The sequence below is a fragment of the Momordica charantia genome, assembly GCF_013281855.1.
Source record: "Momordica charantia cultivar OHB3-1 chromosome 2 unlocalized genomic scaffold, Mcharantia_2.0 BLBB01000002.1, whole genome shotgun sequence".
In the NCBI taxonomy this organism is placed as follows: Eukaryota; Viridiplantae; Streptophyta; class Magnoliopsida; order Cucurbitales; family Cucurbitaceae; genus Momordica; species Momordica charantia.
In genome coordinates this window covers 3,055,592-3,073,313 of record NW_028275160.1, presented here as the reverse complement: position 1 = coordinate 3,073,313, position 17,722 = coordinate 3,055,592, and the positions used below count along the sequence as shown (strand labels likewise).

The following is a 17,722-nucleotide window of genomic DNA, read 5'->3' as shown; positions in this document are numbered from 1 at the left end:
TGTAGATAAGAAATTGAACCATCCATCTCTAAGAAGCAAACAAAGTGTCTTAATTGCAATTTTACTATACTATATATATAAAAGCAAAATTGATATATAAATAAATAAATAAAGAAGTTCATATAGTTAATAATAAAAGCAAAATTGGAATTGCAATAGACTAATGTAATAATAATATAATCATATAGTTAATAATCTTTTAATTGGTAAAAAATTTCCTTTTTAGGATTTAAAAAAATCTTTTAATTCTTACCCAAAATTAACAAACGAAATATATTTTAATACCGATTAATAATAGCGATTAAGAAATTAATAAATTAACTCACTTTATGAAATGTTATTTTCTTGATCACAATTTAAAGAAATTTATTCATTCTTAATTTCTCCTCCAACCACAAATTTCAATCACCAATATGAGCTAACTAAATGATATCGACACATGTTTTTAACTATGAGTTTGAATCCCTAATCCCAACTAAAAAACACAAATTTCAATATTTTTATATCTTCCAACTTACCACAATTTAAAGAAATTTATTCGTATAAAAGAATGAAGCCCTCAAAAGTTATGAACCACAATCAACTTAAGCAAGGCCAAGATTTAAATCTACACTCCAATATATTTTTTAAAAAATAAAATAATGGAATGAAATCTAGTTAAAGACTTGAAGGAAGTCAGAGCCAGCAAGAAATTGAAAAATGATATAAGCCTACGCATATTATTATCTATGTAGATATCAGTTAACGAGGAAATTTAGGTGTCAAGCTTGACAAAAGAATGTTTGGCAACTGAATTTCCAAATACATAAAAACTTCCAAAGAATACAAAAACTTCTTCAAACGGACAAACTCACAGCATCTTACAAAGAGGGATTCTTCCCAGATTGATTATCGGAGGTTGAGGCCAATCAAAAGTCTGATTTCAAGAACATGAAGCGCACCTCGAAAACGACGTACCAAGATGGGCAGATTCCTTAACCCAAAATGTTCTTGTCCAGAATTGTTTCAGTCATACACTAATTTCTTTAATGAACCAGCCAACCCAAGGCACTGCAATGAACAAAGAAATTCTACAGAAGGGAGTTCAGTTAACGACCTGGAGGAGGAGGAGCAGCAGCAGCAACATTGCCAAGTCCCATCTTCTGCCCCAACAGCGAAAGCTGCTCCACAAACTCCGCTCCGGTGAGGATTTCGGTGCTACCATATATTATGTGCTTCACTGGCTGCTGATTCGTTGCCAGCTCTTGCAAGCTACCGTACTCGACGTAGTTGCCCCCTCCAATCATGAACACAATTGCTTCCTTGAATGGTCCTTTCAAATGGCTGCTACTCATTCCAGAACTTGACTTTGGAGCACGAGGATCGAACACAAGGAAAGTATCAATTTCGGGGTTCGGTTTTCCTTCCATCAACCCCTCTACCGTCCTGGTCAGCGCAAGCTGCCTATCACTAGACAAGAGATTTTTAACACCAGCAGTCACTGCACTAATTGACTGTCCGTAGAGTTTTTCAGCCCAATCCACAATGTTGCTTCTGCTAGCTGAATTTGCTGATGGGAATGAGACATTCAATGACTTAATCTTCTTAACATATTGAAATGCACTAGTATCAACCTCTGATTCCCTCAGAGCAGCTTCCACAGCCTCCACTTCAGATTGGTTTATACTTTCAGAAGAGATCAGATATATAACAGCAAACCGGAGCTTATCCGTCTTAGTACCCTTCCCTTTAAGCACACTCAAGAGTTCATTCCGATCGATACCTCCTCTGGCCATCATGTCGTTCTCCTTCTTAGCATAAGAATCAAGAGACCTCTCCTTGATTTCACCCAACAGTACAGTAGCAATATTTGTATGTTTATCAATAATTTGCTTCCTTTCAGTCAATTCTGGCAATGAGTTCACTGCATTCATTAAATGTTTTGTGTTCCCAATCAAATCTGTTCCATCAAATTCAGCTCCATCAGTCCCACCAGTTCTTCTATTCACCTCATCAACATCCTTCTTATACTTATTCAATTGAGTTTCAATCTCCACTGCAACTTCTGGAAACTCCAAAGACCCATTAGCCACCCAAAATGGGTCTGAACTATCTAATTCATACGACTTCATCCCACCTTTTTCACCTTGCACACTCAATCTATTCAGCTTCAATCCTAGAATATCATGAACTAATGGTCTGTACCTAAAATCATGTTGTATTCCTACAGATAACTCAAAATTTCGATCAAAAAGACACAGAATCGGACGCTGGAAGGAGCTAGCAAAGCCCCCACCCTCTGTAAACAAATTGTTCTTCGACAACAAGTGATCTCTCAACCTCTGATCCAATGCCGAGGCAACCATTTCCGCTGGCCCGCCTCGTGGGCATCGAATAACAGGCACCACAGCAAGCGTAGCCAAAACGCTGAACAATCCACTCACGATTCTCTCTATAATCTCCTCAATTTCACGATCTCCAGCCGAGGGATCGTTCAATTGTACATGTATACTCTTCTGTGCCAACGAAAACAAATTATCTTCCAATGTAACGAACTCCAAATACTGATCGTGCACCTTCGCGATCCGCTGAACCGATTCCGAATTCAGCGTCCCAGATGCTAGATCCTCAAGAAGAGGACGAGGAATAGAAGAAGAGAAGTTTAGGTAAAAGCTATCGTAGAGGAAACGGGAAGCATCAGCAACAATCCTATCGATGTTGATCTTACTCGGTTGGACGAAATAGACCGCAGGCACATCGTGAACGGGCTTTCGATCCTTGTCGATGAGAAAATAAAGGGTGACACCATGTTTGCGGAGGTCCTTAACATGAATCAAAGGCGACAGTATATTCTGGCAAAATCTGTCGAAGATCAAGATCTTGTAAACCTCTTCGTTCGCGGTCGACGTCGAGTTCACCGGCTGGTTCAAATTCAACATCCGGATTATACATTCTGCAATCACAAGAAGTTTCGATCTAACTCCCTAACAAATCTCACTTCAAAACATTAATGTAGCGCCAATTTTGTTCCGATCCCTCGTCAAAACTGGGATCTAGAGAGAGAGAGAGAGAGAGAGAGAGAGGTACCTGTTTGCTTCTGGCGAAGATTCAGAGCCATGGCGACTCGAAGCCCCGTGAAATTTAGTCCCCTTGTTTTGCAGAGGGAATCGAAAGCTTCGAATTTGGGAAGATTCGCTCCGTCAATTTGTCGAATCGAATTGTCGAAATAGGACGGTGGGTTGGGGAAGGAGGAGGTATCTGAATATATAATTCTCTACGGGCGCTTATTGTTTACTCTATCCTAATAACAAATCACCTTTCGCCACGACATGAACATTGACCTGGCCCGTTGACTGTGTAAACGTGGAGGCTTCTCATTGGCTGGTCGACTGTCCATAAAATCCTAATACACAGAAGCCATTAAAAATAGTAGCGGTACACTCAGAAGAGAAGAGAAGCAGAGGGGGAGTCTGAAGAATGCCAACGGCGTCGTTTCTACGCAATCGATACTGGGTTCTCAGGCATGGCAAGAGCATCCCCAATGAGAAGGGCCTCATTGTTTCTTCTATAGTCTGTGACCATTTTTTTTCCCTTTTTACTCTCTGTTTTATCTGTTTTTTCAATGGCGTTTTTCCTGGGTTTTTGTGTGATTCTTATTTTCTGTGGAGAATTTTCTCAGAATCGAAGTTTTGGATTGTTCTGAAGAATACGTTTCAAATGGGGAGATCCTTTTGGCCATTTTTCTGTTGCAGATATTTGAGGGTTTTCAGGCAGCCATTTGTGTGGTTGAGCATTGTCTCAGCACTGCTCTTTTCGTCTTGTTTTCGTTACCAACAAAAATACTCTGTTTTCTACTCTCTTCATGTGTGTGATGAATTGGGTTGTTCAGAAATGCTGATTTTAGGCTTCAAATCGTGGTGGTTTTCAATTTTCAACTTGAATTTAAGGGTCTGTGCTAGCGATCTGACATGTTTTTGGAGGTTTCTGTGAGTGTGTCGGTTGATTGAGAAGAAAAATGAAGAACAGGTTATTGACTGAGAGTTTGATTCCGCTGTAGGAAAATGGTACCCTCCCAGAGTATCAATTGGCAACTGAGGGTGTTGGACAGGCGCAGTTGGCTGGAGAACAGTTCTTAAAGGTACTTTATTTGGTCCTTAATCCATGATTTCTCAAGCTTAGAGATTGTGTAGTTTGTTCTCAGATTGTGCAAATGAAATCAAGTACCTGTATTTGGTTCATAAGTTTGTGATTTGTGAAAGTTAATATGTTATCCAAAAAGTTTATGTAATCATAGACAAAACGAATGTAACAAGTATAGGCTCGGTTTTTACGACCTTATTTGAATAGGATATGTTCTATAGGTTGTATCTCTGTGTCCTTGAGTTCTAAGTATGACTCGGCTTTTTATTTCTGAGTTACGCAAGTCTAATTAGTGAGCCAATCATCATGTAGATTCTCTTTTTCTCCAAAATAAGACGAGATTGTTATTATTTTGAAAATCACCCAAGTTTGATAATTGTGATGTCAATACGTATAGTGACACTAAGTTTTATAGCAAAAAATAAGAAACCGTTGTGAATATTGGGGGCTTCCCTGAATTCTGACTTCTTGGCTTAGACAAGAAAGGGTAATATCATGTAATCATTTTCATCAGGAATTAAGGGAAGTAAAGTAAGAAATGTATTACTTTTTAGCTTTCATTAGAAGAAGTCATGAAGGCCTTGTTCTCTTCAGATAATCTAACTTTCTAATGATGTGACTTGTTTATACTCCATGAACTATCATCTCGACCAATTTCGGGACGATCTTGATCTATCTTGCATTGTTTCTATCAATTTTGAGATGTATGTACTCTCGCATCTTAGTCGATCTTGAACGGTCTTTGTCGGTCTCGATAATGAAAGTGACAATGCATCTTAGATTCACTCGTTTTATTGGAAAAGCCATATTGCACATGCAGGAGTTGAAGGAAAATTCGATATCGCTCGAAAATGTTCGAATATGCTACTCGCCATTCTCAAGAACAATTCATACAGCTAAAGTTGCTGCATCTGCATTGAATATTCCATTTGAAGGCCCTCAGTGTAAGGTAAAAAACTGTTTTCTTTCGTACACTTTTCTGATTCAATATAATCTTCTTCTTCCAGCTGATCATCAGATAAAACTTTTGATTTTCAGATGGTGGAAGATCTCAGGGAACGCTACTTTGGCCCTTCATTTGAACTTATGTCCCATGATAAAGTAAGATAACAATTCCTATTTCCTAGTTATTTATTGTGGTTTTTGCTTGCATGAAAAAGCCATACTGCTCTTGAGCCAAATTGGTACCTATTATTTAAAAAAAAGTTTCAATTTAGTAACTACGTTGTCACATTTATCAATTATGTACTTTTTATTAGTTAATCTTAAAATTCGTTAATTATAAGCTTACCTGAGATGATACTCAGCAAGTTAGCAAGTTGGCATAAATTAGAATAAGAATTAGGTCACTCGAGAAGGCAAAATTTTAACTCCTCCAAATCTCTAAAATAATTGATAGAAATTTCAAATTATTTCTCGTTTAGGCGGCCTACTTTCTCTTTTGAATGTCTGCCAATTATGTAATATTATTATAAGCGAATTTACGAATGGAGAAGTATAATTAAAAATGTTAAAATTCAAGAGACTAAATGAAAAACTTTTAAAGAATAGGAACTAAATTAAAAAAAAAAAAAACTCCTAAACATATATTTAGCATTATCTTTAGAATATAGCATACAAATGGGGTGGGAGGACGAACATTCGACCTTTAGAGAAGGTTACTAATGTTTTTTTAACGATCGAACATTGATGTTGGCCGAAAATGAGTGAAGATAATAGAACTTTTTTAATGCCATTTGAGCTTAGGGCTTGTTGAATTTGTGTTTGTTTGTGTTGGTTCGTGTGACAGTATGCAGATATCTGGGCTCTTGATGAGGAGGATCCATTCAAGCGGCCTGAAGAAGGTGGAGAAAGCGTTGAAGATGTTGCTTCAAGACTTGCCAAAGCAATTCTTCAAATTGAGTCTCAATTTCAAGGGTATAAATCATAATATCATATTTATCCTCATTTTACCTCGAAATATTTGTCCAAACACTTACGGGTACTATATATTAAATTAAATATGTTCTAATTTAAATGTTTAATCCCATTTTGATATGAACATTAATATATATACTCATTCTACATTATTTTTGACTAAAATGAGATTTAAACCCAATAATTTACGTATTGCAGATGTGCCATCTTGATCGTGAGCCATGGGGACCCCCTGCAAATCTTTCAGACAGTGGTGGGAGCTGCGAAGCAAGAAGATGAATCGAGTTCCGATGAACTGGAATCAAAATTACAAGCTGTAATCACCAAGTCCGTTCTCTCGCAGCACCGGAAATTTGCGCTGCTCACCGGAGAGCTTCGAGCAGTCCTGTGAATTCCGGCAAGTTCTCCCCGGACTTGTTGAAGAAGACGAGTTCAAGAATTGGCATTTTTTTCTTCTCCTTTGGAATGAAAATTTTAGGGAAAAATACCCTTTTCGTCCTGAAATTTGAACTTTTCTAAAGTTGAAAACGTGCACTCTTAGTCCCTCGTGGTAGATGTGAAACGAAGGGGCGTTCGTTTCAGATCGCGAACATCTTGGGCGAGGGGAGGCGACGCGGTAACGGATTGCGGCAGTGGAGTCGTCGAGGGGAGGTGGAGATACTGTTGACGCCGGCGCCAGCGAGTTTGGCTGGAAGAGAAAAGATGACCCCCTTATATGTCTAATCATAAAAAATATATATATATAATTAATATAATCAACTAATCCAGCAAATTCATTTAACAAACAATTAGCACAGAGTGTATTTTTTCCAAAATTTTCTAAATGCGCAAGCCCAAGACAGAGTTCATCGAATTGGGCAATATAAACCTACGAGGTGTTGTATTTTGATATTAAAAAGAATGTCATTTTCTCACTATATATGTTTCATTAACAGAATTATTAAATTCGTAATTGAAAGTTTTATTGAGGATCAGATTGAAGCTGCAAAATAATATGGAGAATAGTTCATCTCAATTTTTTATTAAATCATCTTAGTACGTACTACTCATGTTTAAAACCTTGATTAGCATTCATATGACACATTTAAATAATAATAAAAGTTATTTTCCTCTCATTCACACCCATAGATGATTTATTATTTGTTAGTGTACCTTCTCCAACTCTAAATTTAACTTAAGTAATTTTAAAAATATAAGTAAAATATTACTTTAAAAACCAATCTTTTATTACAAATATAGACAACAAATGCATGAGAGTCACTCTCGTGATGCTGACTGTATATCCAATAATAGAGATTCTATTACTATTATTGCTCATCTCTAAAACATATTTGTCTTATTATAGATCTAAAGATTGCTCCAGATTGCATAGAGAGATGAATAGTTTCTTCAAATTATAATACCATATTCTTCTAGAAAAAAATAATAAAAATGTCCGAAATATATATAATAACAAGGTGAGAGATTAAGAATGCATTTGGTTACTGATATGAAAACAAAAATCTGAAAACTGATTCAATGAGAATATAGTTGTTCCAAACAAAAATCTGAAAATCGATTCAATGAGAATATAGTTGTTTTTAGTGTTATATGTGTTTGGTTGTCGATTTGGAAATTGAATCTCGTTTCAATAGTATATTTGTAAAATAGTGATATAACCATTAAATATTCAGTTAAATCTAAAATAATATGAATTTATTTATTAATATATATAATAAATATTGTATAATTATTATTTTACAATATTTTATAATATAGTATATATTATATTTTACATTTTTTTGGTGTAACAAAAATGAAAAGAGTTTATAATATGATCTAATATATTTATCAAAGTTTTTATTTTTATTTTTTGGATGTAATCCTACCTTTTAAAGTTTCAAATTTAGGATTTAAAAATATGAAAAACATAAAAATGTTGTTTTCAAAATTTGTACGATCACATAATTCAAAAACAGTTTTCGAAAACAAGTCTTTCAAACATGTATTCACTGGATTCAGTGAATCAGAAAATAAGAAACAGAATCCAGATTTCCTACCAAATAGACTTTAATCTTCCACAAATATGTGGATTGAGAATTTGATCCATGGCTTTGCAAATTATTATTTAAGTATGAAATTGAGTAAAGTTCACCATGGGCTAGTCAAGTCGTGTTTTAAAAAATTATTGGTTTAAATACTATTTTAGTCATGTAATTTTATTTTTAGTTCATTTTGGCTTTTACAATTTCAAAATATTCATTTTAGTCTTGTACTTTAAAATTGTATTCATTTTAATTAGTATACTTCAAAACGTATGTTATGGTCCTTGCACTTTTAAAAGTTACCAATTTAGTCTCTATTTGGAATAATTTAATAAAAATTTATATATTTAAAAAAAAACTTAGTGAGTGAAGTGTAATACTAAAATTATGATTGATAAAATAGATAAAATTAAAAATAAATAGATCAAAATAGTTACTTTTTAAAAGTATAGAGACTGAAATAGATGTTTCAAAACTATATCGACTAGAATAAACAAAATTTGAAAATACATTATCAAAATAAAATGTTTTAAAAGTATAAAAATAAAAAATAAACCAATGTAAAAATATGTAGATCAAAATCATTTAAATGTGAATTTTTTTCGAGTACAACATGTCTGAGGATTCAAAAATATTATTTCGACATTTTTTCGAAAATAAATCTCTTAATTCGTTGAACTGTATTAAATATTAAATAGGTTTGTCTAATCCGTGTTAAAAATAATAATAAAATAAATGTACGAAGTTCCAAACAATGCCTTAGCTGGAAACGACAAAAATACTGTGGCAGTCACGTGAGTACTCTCAAACAATATCTTGTCTCGTTAGTCGTCACTACTCACTTCTACTTAATTTATTATTATTATTATTCTTTTTTTGAAAAGGTCACTTAATATTGTATAAATATATGTATTTTATTTAATATTATTTATGAATTCGACTTCGAGATTAATTAATTTCATAATATCATTAATAATTGACCTTTCACAATATCGCAAAAATTTTGACAAAAGTACCCAACAAGAAAAAGTTCAAAAATAACGAAATATTTATTTTCCGATTTAAATTTTTGTTACAAATTTTTTACTTTTATATTGTTTAAAAAATATTCATATATCTTATGGATATTTCTATTGATGTTCATCTTTATCGATATTTAAAACAGTAATTACTGGTATAACATAATTGTTGTCAGAGGAATTTTATTAATATTTACCTTCTTTTTTTTAGCAGTGGAGAGGTTCAAATTCATGATCCCTTTACTCCTATTTTCCTTTACTCTGATTACTAACTTGAGGGTTGGAGCGTATTAGGCGGGACACCACATCGATATCGAGTTTTCTGGTTGCAACTTCATTCGTTCTTTGACAAACACATTCATCCGAAGGACATGTAGACCTCTCCAAAATTTGCTGTCTAACACTGCATAATTGTGTTATCATTTGCGCCATTTTGATCGAATAAGCTGGAAAAAAAATTCTAGTTCTACTAAAAAAGGTGAAAAAAAATATTTAAGAACTATTACAAATATGATAGAAAGGCATAATGCATGCTCTCTTAAAAAATAATAACAAAAAAAATAAAAAAAGCATAATGCACGCTAATCTGATTAATATATACTATAAGTACCAAAGTTTGAATATAATTAAATAATACTGATTTATTATATTATTTATAAGATTGATACTGGCATGAGTTTAGCTCATGTAATTGACATACTTCTCTAACCAAGAGATTATGAATTCCTTCTCCTTTATAAAAATTTAGCATTTAATAACAAAATTTAGTAATAATGTTCCTAAAGTGATTTTCCTCTAATTCACACCCATATATTGATTTATTATTATTGTTTGTTACTATGGCTTTTTTAGACTTTATATTTAAGTGAAGAAAAAAAAATGCAAATGCATGACTGTGACTCTGATGATTATGTCTAATTATAGATATTGTATTACTATTATGTTGATCTTTAAAAATATATTTATCTAATTGTAATTTATAGATCAAAAAATTGCTCTAGAGATTAATACTGAGTTTAGCTCAACGATATTTAGCACTCATCTCTAATTATGAGTTCAAATCCTCCAATTCACTTATTGTACTTCAAAAAAAATAGTTTCTTATAATTATGACATCATGTCTATTTGGTGGAGTCGCGTTCTAAAAAATTATTGATTTAAATACTAATTTTATTCACTTTTAAAATTTTCTCGAAAACTTATAAATTTTCATCTCTCTTTGATTTACTACCTATTTGACAACTATTTTACTATCTGTTTATTTGATAATTTAGATTTTGCATGATTTGAAATCTTACCGGATTTCAAATAATAAAAAAAAATCGGATTAAAGTGGTTGAATTTTGCATGATTTCATACAATTTCAAGATATATTTAATCTCGCCATATTTTAATTTCTAATTAATAAATTTAGATTAAAAACTCATCTGTTTTATTTTAATTTAATTTCCAATCCAAACAAAGAATTTCAAATATTTCAAATCACAATCGCCAACCAATTTTAACACGTAATTAAAATATTTTAAAACATAAATTGAAAATTTTTATAATCACGATTGACAAAAACGGAAGGCATGGGGGCAGAGTTGCCATTTACAGAGAAACAGAGGGGAGGGAGAGGGAGAGAGAGAAGGGGGAGAATGGAAGCGAAGAAAGTAGCGATAATCGGCGCCGGAGTAAGCGGGCTAGCGGCCTGCAAATTCACGCTGTCGAAGGGGCTGATTCCGGTTGTTTTGGAGGCGAGGGGCGGCATTGGCGGCGTCTGGACGGAGACTCTGGAGACGACGGCGCTGCAGACGCCAAGAGAATCGTACCAGTTCTCTGATTTCCCCTGGCCCAAATCGGTCACCGACGACTTTCCCGACCACAATCAAGTCATGGATTACCTCAGATCTTACGCCGACCACTTCGGATTGATGAAGCACATCAGATTCAACTCCAAAGTTCTCAGTATTGAATACGACGGCTGCTCCGACGACGAGATTCAAGCCTGGACTCTGTGGGCCGGCACCGGCCACGCCTTCGGTGACGCTCGCAAGTGGAGGCTCCAACTTCAGGATACTCTCACTAATCTTCCACTCCAGGTGACATTATCATTGCCCTCTCCCAAAAATTACACCATCTTCTTTTTTTTTTTTTTTTGCTTGATAAGTAATTTCTTTAATGATGTCTATCACTATCCTTCCTAAAATAAGCCAATGGCCGTTGAAATTTACAAGTACGATAGAAGTATGCTGAAGATATCTTTTTTGCGTTTATTTCAAAAAAACAGAAAGTAGTTGCAGCTGAACTCAACACGTCTGTTTTCCACTAAACGATTGTGAGTAAAATTTTTTATTATCCTAAAAATTGGCCTAATCTATCAATTTTCCTGTAGATTAACCTAAGTCTTTGAGTTCAATAATAATTTAATTCCAAATATAAAAATGAAATGACATTTATTTAATAATGAATTGTTATTATAGTTGTTTAGTTAGACCCCATTCATGCAAAGTTGCTAAACATTTGGGTTTTACAAATGGAAGTATTTAGACATCTGGTTAATATTAATTAAAAAAAATGTAAAAGAATATTCAAAATATAGACACAAACATTCGTTTTTATGGCTTTTTTTTTCATAATTTTTTCAAGAAGCATTGATATCATCGATGTTTACTTTCCATCATTTTTATGAAATCGAGATCTCTGACCTTGTTAACATGACATGAATAAAAGCATATTACACGTGGCTTATTTAAGTTAACTAAATTCTATTATTGATTGAATGATATAATATATATTTTAAAAATTATATATCTAGATTCTAATGTTATGGTCCTTTTTTTTATAATTTAATATTATTGTTGTTGCTATTTATTTTGTTAATATTATTTTTTTGGACTCCAAAATCCTGACACAATCTTATCAACTTTGTCTTTACCTTTGTGTTGTTTGTTCTCTCTTGTTTTTTCTTTTCCAAGAATATATTAAACAAGTAATTTAATTTATTAAAAAAAAAGGAAAAAAGCTAACCGCATAAATCTGGGGTTGTGATTTTAGCTTGGCCCATCTTGATAATGATATATTTTTTTTAATTATATAGAGACTCCTTCAAATAGTTTTTATTTATTTATTTATTTTTTGTTAGTAGAAATAGCTTTTATTTTTCTTGTTGGCTTGTGTGTAAAGAATCCAGACAATAATGGGTAAAACTCTGTTTTGGAGAATTCAGGGATGGTGGACCTAGGTGGATATGTAGTTTTTTTTTTTAATTATTTCTTTAACTTCTTGTACAATGTTTTTATCCCACATGTTTTTTTTCTAGTACAATCCTGGAAGGTTTGTAGTTTTTTTAGTACAACAAATTTGATATAGAGATTTGAAATTCCGATCTCAATAGAAGAAGTAGGTGTCAATTAGTGTCGAGCAGGTTGACATGTAGATTTTTATAGAATTTTCTTCATTGTATCTTATAATTATAAAAACAAAAACGACACTCACCTTCTTTAATTTAATAAGTAAATGTTATATGTTTTTTTCAAGAATATGTTTTTTAAAGTTTAGCGGTAATTGTCATAAATCTTCAACTAAGAAGTTTAAGTTCGAATTCTCACCCACATGTTGTACTAAAAAAAAGTTTTAGAATTAAAAAAATATACTATATAACCAAAAATTACAAGTAAACATAATTATTTTAAAAAGATGAAAAATAAAAAAACAAAATATCAAGGGCTTGTTTGGTATCAATTTTCTTTTTTAAAATCATATTTCTTAAGCAACCTTTTTTAATAAAAAATTGTAATCTATTTTTAAAAGCATTTTAAAAATCATGGTCATATTTGTAAAATAAAAATTGTATTTTTGAAAATTTTTATTTAACCAAGTTGTCAAAACTGTATTTAAAAAAATGATAACCCAAACATCGATAACAAATTCCCAAATAATGTTCGTAAGCTTCGTTATCAAAAATAAAATCAATAAAATTTATCTTACATTTGTAAGGACTTGTTTTTTTTATAGAATGAGATTGAACTTGAACATTTTACCGTACCTAAGATACCTTAACCAGCTATGTTCATATTAGTGGTTGTAAATAAAATTTAAAGTGATTAAGACTAAGTTTTTTTCCATAGGTGATTAAAATGAGGTCTAAATCCTAATTCGTTCTTTAAACTGATTTATTTGCTAACATGGGATTATAATTTTGTAGTTAAGAATATCTAATTGATCTAAGAGTTTTGCATTTGAGGTTTTTTATAGTCTAACTTTCAAAAAATTGAAAATAATTATTTTGTAGTTACTTCTCCACATTTTAAAATTTCTATTTTAGTCCCTTAGTTTTTTCTTTTTTTTTTAATAACATTTTGGTTATAATATTCATCTAAGCAATACTTTTTTTCCTTTGAGTTTTGAGTACGCCCAAGCAATACTTATTTCATATTTCTCATGCAATTCTCGCAACTTTGCCATGTGTCCATCATAATACATTAAAATACTACGGGATGTTATCTAGTTCAATAACTAAAATAAAAATTTTGAAAGTTAGTGAATAAGAATGTGTCTCACTTTTATCATTACCAAAATCATTTTTTTTGACAAATTAAAAAATTGATTTATGTAAGATTAAAATAATTTAAAATTGATTTTTAAGAATTTGGACGGTACTAATTCATTTTTTCTAAAATCTCACTCTCAAACATACTATAATAAAAATATTTTAACAGAAGAGAAAATCAAGATAAAATTTTTTAATTGCTCTAATTTTTCTTTTAGTATATCAAGATGGGAGTGGAACTCGCAACAACTTTAAAAGGAGTAAGCGTCAGTTGAGATAAAATTAAACTACAGTTTTTAAGAAACTTAACGGGTGTATGCCTTGAATTTGAATATATGCTATAGGATGAGCTTAAGTAACAATGGAGTTGATTTGATTTGTAGGAGATAGTGGTGGACTTCGTGATTCTGTGCATTGGAAGATTCAGCGACGTTCCGTACATCCCCAAATTCCCTCCAAATGGTGGCCCCGAAGCCTTCAAAGCCGGAAAAGTTCTTCACTCTCTGGAATATGCCGCCATGGATTTCAACTCTGCTTCCGACCTCATCAAGGACAAGCAAATCACCGTCGTCGGTTTCCAGAAGTCCGCTCTCGACCTCGCCATGGAATGCGCCAATGCCAATGGTAACTCAAATTTCTCTTCTGAATCATCCAACGGGTACCCTTTCTCTCAACTTCTTCTTCTGAATCGTTTTGGAATGCGCCAGGGCCGGAGAAACCCTGCACCGTGCTCTACAAGACCAAGCACTGGAATCTTCCCGATCATCGCCCATGGGGGATCCCTCTGACTTTTCTCTACATGACTCGCTTCTCCGAGCTTCTGATTCACAAACCTGGCGAGAGCTTCCTTCTCTATCTCCTCGCCGTCATTCTTTCCCCAATTGTAATTAACCCCCCCCCCCCCCCCCCCCCCTCTCTCTCTCTCTCTCGATTTCCCTCGCCGCGTCTCTCTGTTCTCAAGTTTTAGGGTTTTTTTTTTCTTTTTGTTTTGCAGCGATGGTTGTTCTCGAAGATTGTGGAAACGCACGTGATGAGGAAGCACGGTTTGGCCAAATACGGGATGGTGCCGAGCCATAGGTTTCTGCAGGACATCAGCGCGTGTTTAATCGCAACATTGCCTGAGAAATTCTACGACAAAGTGGACGAAGGAAGCATCATATTGAAGGAATCGCCGAGTTTCGGTTTCTGTGAGGAAGGTATCATGATCGAAGGAGAAACCGAACCGATTCGCTCGGATTTGGTCATTTTGGCTACAGGATACAGAGGTGACCTGAAGCTTAAAGAAATATTTGCTTCCTCTACTTTTCGAGATTGCATGACATTTCACAATTCAGTGGTTCCCTTGTACAGGTTAGTGTTTCCTTCTTGGTTATGCTGGTGAAAGATGGCTGGTTGAGATATTTAATTTTTACTATACTAGAATATAAATACTGTTAGGAATTCATTAGATTCATCATAACAGAGCAAATGAAATCTTAGATCCATGAATAGATTCATCATAGCAGAGGAGACCAACTTAATCCATCCCATATGATTGTAGTCGGATTGTATCTGTCAAATGGGGAAGAAATAGACTGAAAATTATGATCTTAGTTTCTTTATATAGAATTTCTATCAGGCCCTCACTATTCAGATGATATTTCATAGGTATCTATTTCATTTGGCCCATTTAACTTTGGAATACTTAATGGGCCCGTTTATAATTAAATGGTCTTTACCATCTCGATATTGGAATTAATAAAGAATTTCCGTTAAGTATTGCATAATGGAGACGATCTCATAAGCACTTCAATCTATATTGCCTTCCATTTGTGGATTTAGAGTATTTTCTGGTCATTAAAGGAACAACGGGCAGTTCCCTTGTCAACTACTGAAACTGAGCACATTGTGACATGTGATTTAAAGAACAAAAGAGACTGCTAAAATAATCTAGTCTAGTGTAACAACGAGTCTATCATTACTTTACCAACAATCCAGCTTATCATAGTAGAAGCAAGTACTTAGACTTCAACTTCAGTTTTCTTCAGCGAGATAATGATTGAGGACTGCAAATTGAATGTCGTGTCTAATAGGACTTAAAAAGTGTCCTTAATTTCGTAGGAGTGTACAACATGCCTTTTCTCGGTGGTTTCTAAATGACAGAAAATTCTTTTGTAAGTACAACCCAGCCCTTCCGTATTAACAATTGGAGAGCCCTTCTCTAGTTCTTGTTGGATGGGGATCCCTCTTTCCCCAGCCCCCGCCCCTAGGCTGTTTTGTTGTTTTTTGTGATTAATATCCACATGTTTCTTATAAAAAAATAATAATAACAATAATTTTGTTTATAGGCTTATTGAGACCTTCTAAAGGTTTTTGTTGAATACTTAATTGAAAGTTCGGAGACTTATTAGACATTTCAAAAGTTGAGGGACCTATTATACACAACATTGACATTGAAAGTTTAGGAATAGGATCCAAATTTGTTATTTGACCATCAACTTGTTACATGTCTTCTATTTTGATCCTATCATGTAGCATTTCGTTGAATTCCTCTCTGTAAACATCAAATTCCACGGTTTGTTTGTTTCTGTTCCTCTTAATCAGGCAATGCATCCATCCGAGAATCCCACAGCTAGCTGTGGTTGGGTTCACGGAGAGCTCCTCAAACTTGTTCACCTCGGAGATACGATGCCGATGGCTCGCGGAGTTTCTGGACGGCACGTTCAAGCTGCCGAGCATCAGGGCGATGGAGAAGGACATAGCCAACTGGGAGAAGACCATGAAGCATTACTCAGGCCCTTTCTTCAAGCGAGCTTGCATTGCCATTCTGCATATTTGGTACAGTGATCAGCTTTGCAAGGACATGGGGTGGAACCCCAAGAGAAAGAAAGGCTTGTTTGCTGACTTGTTTGTGCCTTATGGCCCTTCAGACTATGCCTCCCCTTGAGAAAGGTAAAATAAAATCATAATAATAACAATGAAGCTGCCCATTTTGCCCTTTCCTATCCTATCCTATCCTATCCTATCCTATCCAATAAAAGTTGCATTGCCATATCCCCAATAAAAGCAATGCTACTTGAAAACCTCCATTTGGTTCTCCTGGTTTTGTGACCAAGCTCTTCCCATTTTTCTTCCTACTTTATTCTGAACCAAATCAGTCAGACTGTGATATGTTATTTCTAATTTATGTATTACTGTTTGTAGAATAAAGTATATGGTTGCATGAATTTGTTTTTGTTGCTTGATTGTTATTTTCTTTCTTGTATTGTAAGCTCTGCAACAAGAGCTTTCCTTTTGGGAGATTCTTGGGAGCCCCACGTGAGGTCTCATTTGACCAAAAATTGAGCTGATGATAAACACAACCGAACAAGCCTTCAACTTGTTCAGACTTTTTTCCCTACTAATGAAGGGAAGGATACATTAGGAGAGAGAGAGGAAGAGGGAGGGAAAAAACTGTTTGGTTCAGACTAATTGGGTCCCAGTTCTTTGACCACAGATGAAGTCAGTTTTTTCATTTTAGCTCGTTTCCCACCCTTAGTAATTACCTCATAATTCTGAGTGATTTCAAATCTTTACAGATTTCAAATAAATTACGCAGCATGATATAGAATAATTTAAGCTAGTAAATGATATCTGCTTGACCTCACATTCTTTGGGTGAGGTTGGACACATTCACTTTTGATGTACTAATTTTTTTTTAAATAAAGAAGAATAATTTGAAATCTTATCTTAAAAAAATTTCTGACCAAAATAATTCGATTTTTCAGGATTTCATAGAATTTTGAAGTAAATTACTTATTTGAACTTATCGGTAAATTTTTTATTATCCTTTCGAATGTAAAATGATTTTCATAGAATCTAAAATCAGTATTATTAATTATTATTATTATTGTATCTTTTTTTATTAATATATAAGCTACGGCTTCCCTCTCTGATAGAACCTCTCCCAGCTTCAACGTAGACCCTTTTCTCTCTTTTCACCTCTTTTTACTTATCTGTTACTGAAATTATCATTCAGAATTTTGATGCCTCAGCATTTCATATTTATCTTGAGTTTATTTCTGCACTAATCGTTATTTTGTTACCCCGGTAAAAAAATTTCAAAGAAATTACCCTTTGCTAGCGATGGA

At 33.7% G+C, this 17,722-nt stretch overlaps 3 protein-coding genes across 3 annotated transcripts; 2 read left to right on the top strand and 1 right to left on the bottom strand.

The window, feature by feature from the left end:
• Positions 1-692: 692 nt before the first annotated feature.
• Positions 693-3,226, bottom strand: LOC111011088 (SEC1 family transport protein SLY1). The gene is made up of 2 exons (XM_022284711.2): positions 3,067-3,226; positions 693-2,932 (listed from the first exon to the last, which is right to left on the bottom strand). The coding sequence occupies exons 1-2, from the start codon at positions 3,095-3,097 to the stop codon at positions 1,089-1,091; spliced, it is 1,875 nt and encodes a 624-aa protein (XP_022140403.1). The 5' UTR covers positions 3,098-3,226; the 3' UTR covers positions 693-1,088.
• A 165-nt stretch (positions 3,227-3,391) lies between these two features.
• LOC111011089 (Phosphoglycerate mutase family protein) lies at positions 3,392-6,556 on the top strand. Its single transcript, XM_022284712.2, has 6 exons — positions 3,392-3,549; positions 4,037-4,117; positions 4,940-5,068; positions 5,158-5,220; positions 5,909-6,036; positions 6,235-6,556. The coding sequence occupies exons 1-6, from the start codon at positions 3,457-3,459 to the stop codon at positions 6,425-6,427; spliced, it is 687 nt and encodes a 228-aa protein (XP_022140404.1). The 5' UTR covers positions 3,392-3,456; the 3' UTR covers positions 6,428-6,556.
• A 4,104-nt stretch (positions 6,557-10,660) lies between these two features.
• LOC111011173 (putative flavin-containing monooxygenase 1) lies at positions 10,661-16,819 on the top strand. Its single transcript, XM_088121025.1, has 5 exons — positions 10,661-11,163; positions 13,997-14,237; positions 14,321-14,496; positions 14,608-14,963; positions 16,197-16,819. The coding sequence occupies exons 1-5, from the start codon at positions 10,720-10,722 to the stop codon at positions 16,537-16,539; spliced, it is 1,560 nt and encodes a 519-aa protein (XP_087977151.1). The 5' UTR covers positions 10,661-10,719; the 3' UTR covers positions 16,540-16,819.
• The last annotated feature ends 903 nt before the right edge of the window (positions 16,820-17,722 follow it).

Bases quoted from the DNA above. Each gene is read 5' to 3' on its own strand.
- LOC111011088 (XM_022284711.2), bottom strand. From the start codon at position 3,097: ATGGCTCTGAATCTTCGCCAGAAGCAAACAG. The intron at 2,933-3,066 runs GTACCTCTCTCT...TTGTGATTGCAG, and splicing joins TCTTCGCCAGAAGCAAACAG to AATGTATAATCCGGATGTTG.
- LOC111011089 (XM_022284712.2), top strand. From the start codon at position 3,457: ATGCCAACGGCGTCGTTTCTACGCAATCGATACTGGGTTCTCAGGCAT. The intron at 3,550-4,036 runs GTCTGTGACCAT...ATTCCGCTGTAG, and splicing joins GCCTCATTGTTTCTTCTATA to GAAAATGGTACCCTCCCAGA. The intron at 6,037-6,234 runs GTATAAATCATA...TACGTATTGCAG, and splicing joins ATTGAGTCTCAATTTCAAGG to ATGTGCCATCTTGATCGTGA.
- LOC111011173 (XM_088121025.1), top strand. From the start codon at position 10,720: ATGGAAGCGAAGAAAGTAGCGATAATCGGCGCCGGAGTAAGCGGGCTA. The intron at 11,164-13,996 runs GTGACATTATCA...TTTGATTTGTAG, and splicing joins TCACTAATCTTCCACTCCAG to GAGATAGTGGTGGACTTCGT. The intron at 14,238-14,320 runs GTAACTCAAATT...GGAATGCGCCAG, and splicing joins GGAATGCGCCAATGCCAATG to GGCCGGAGAAACCCTGCACC.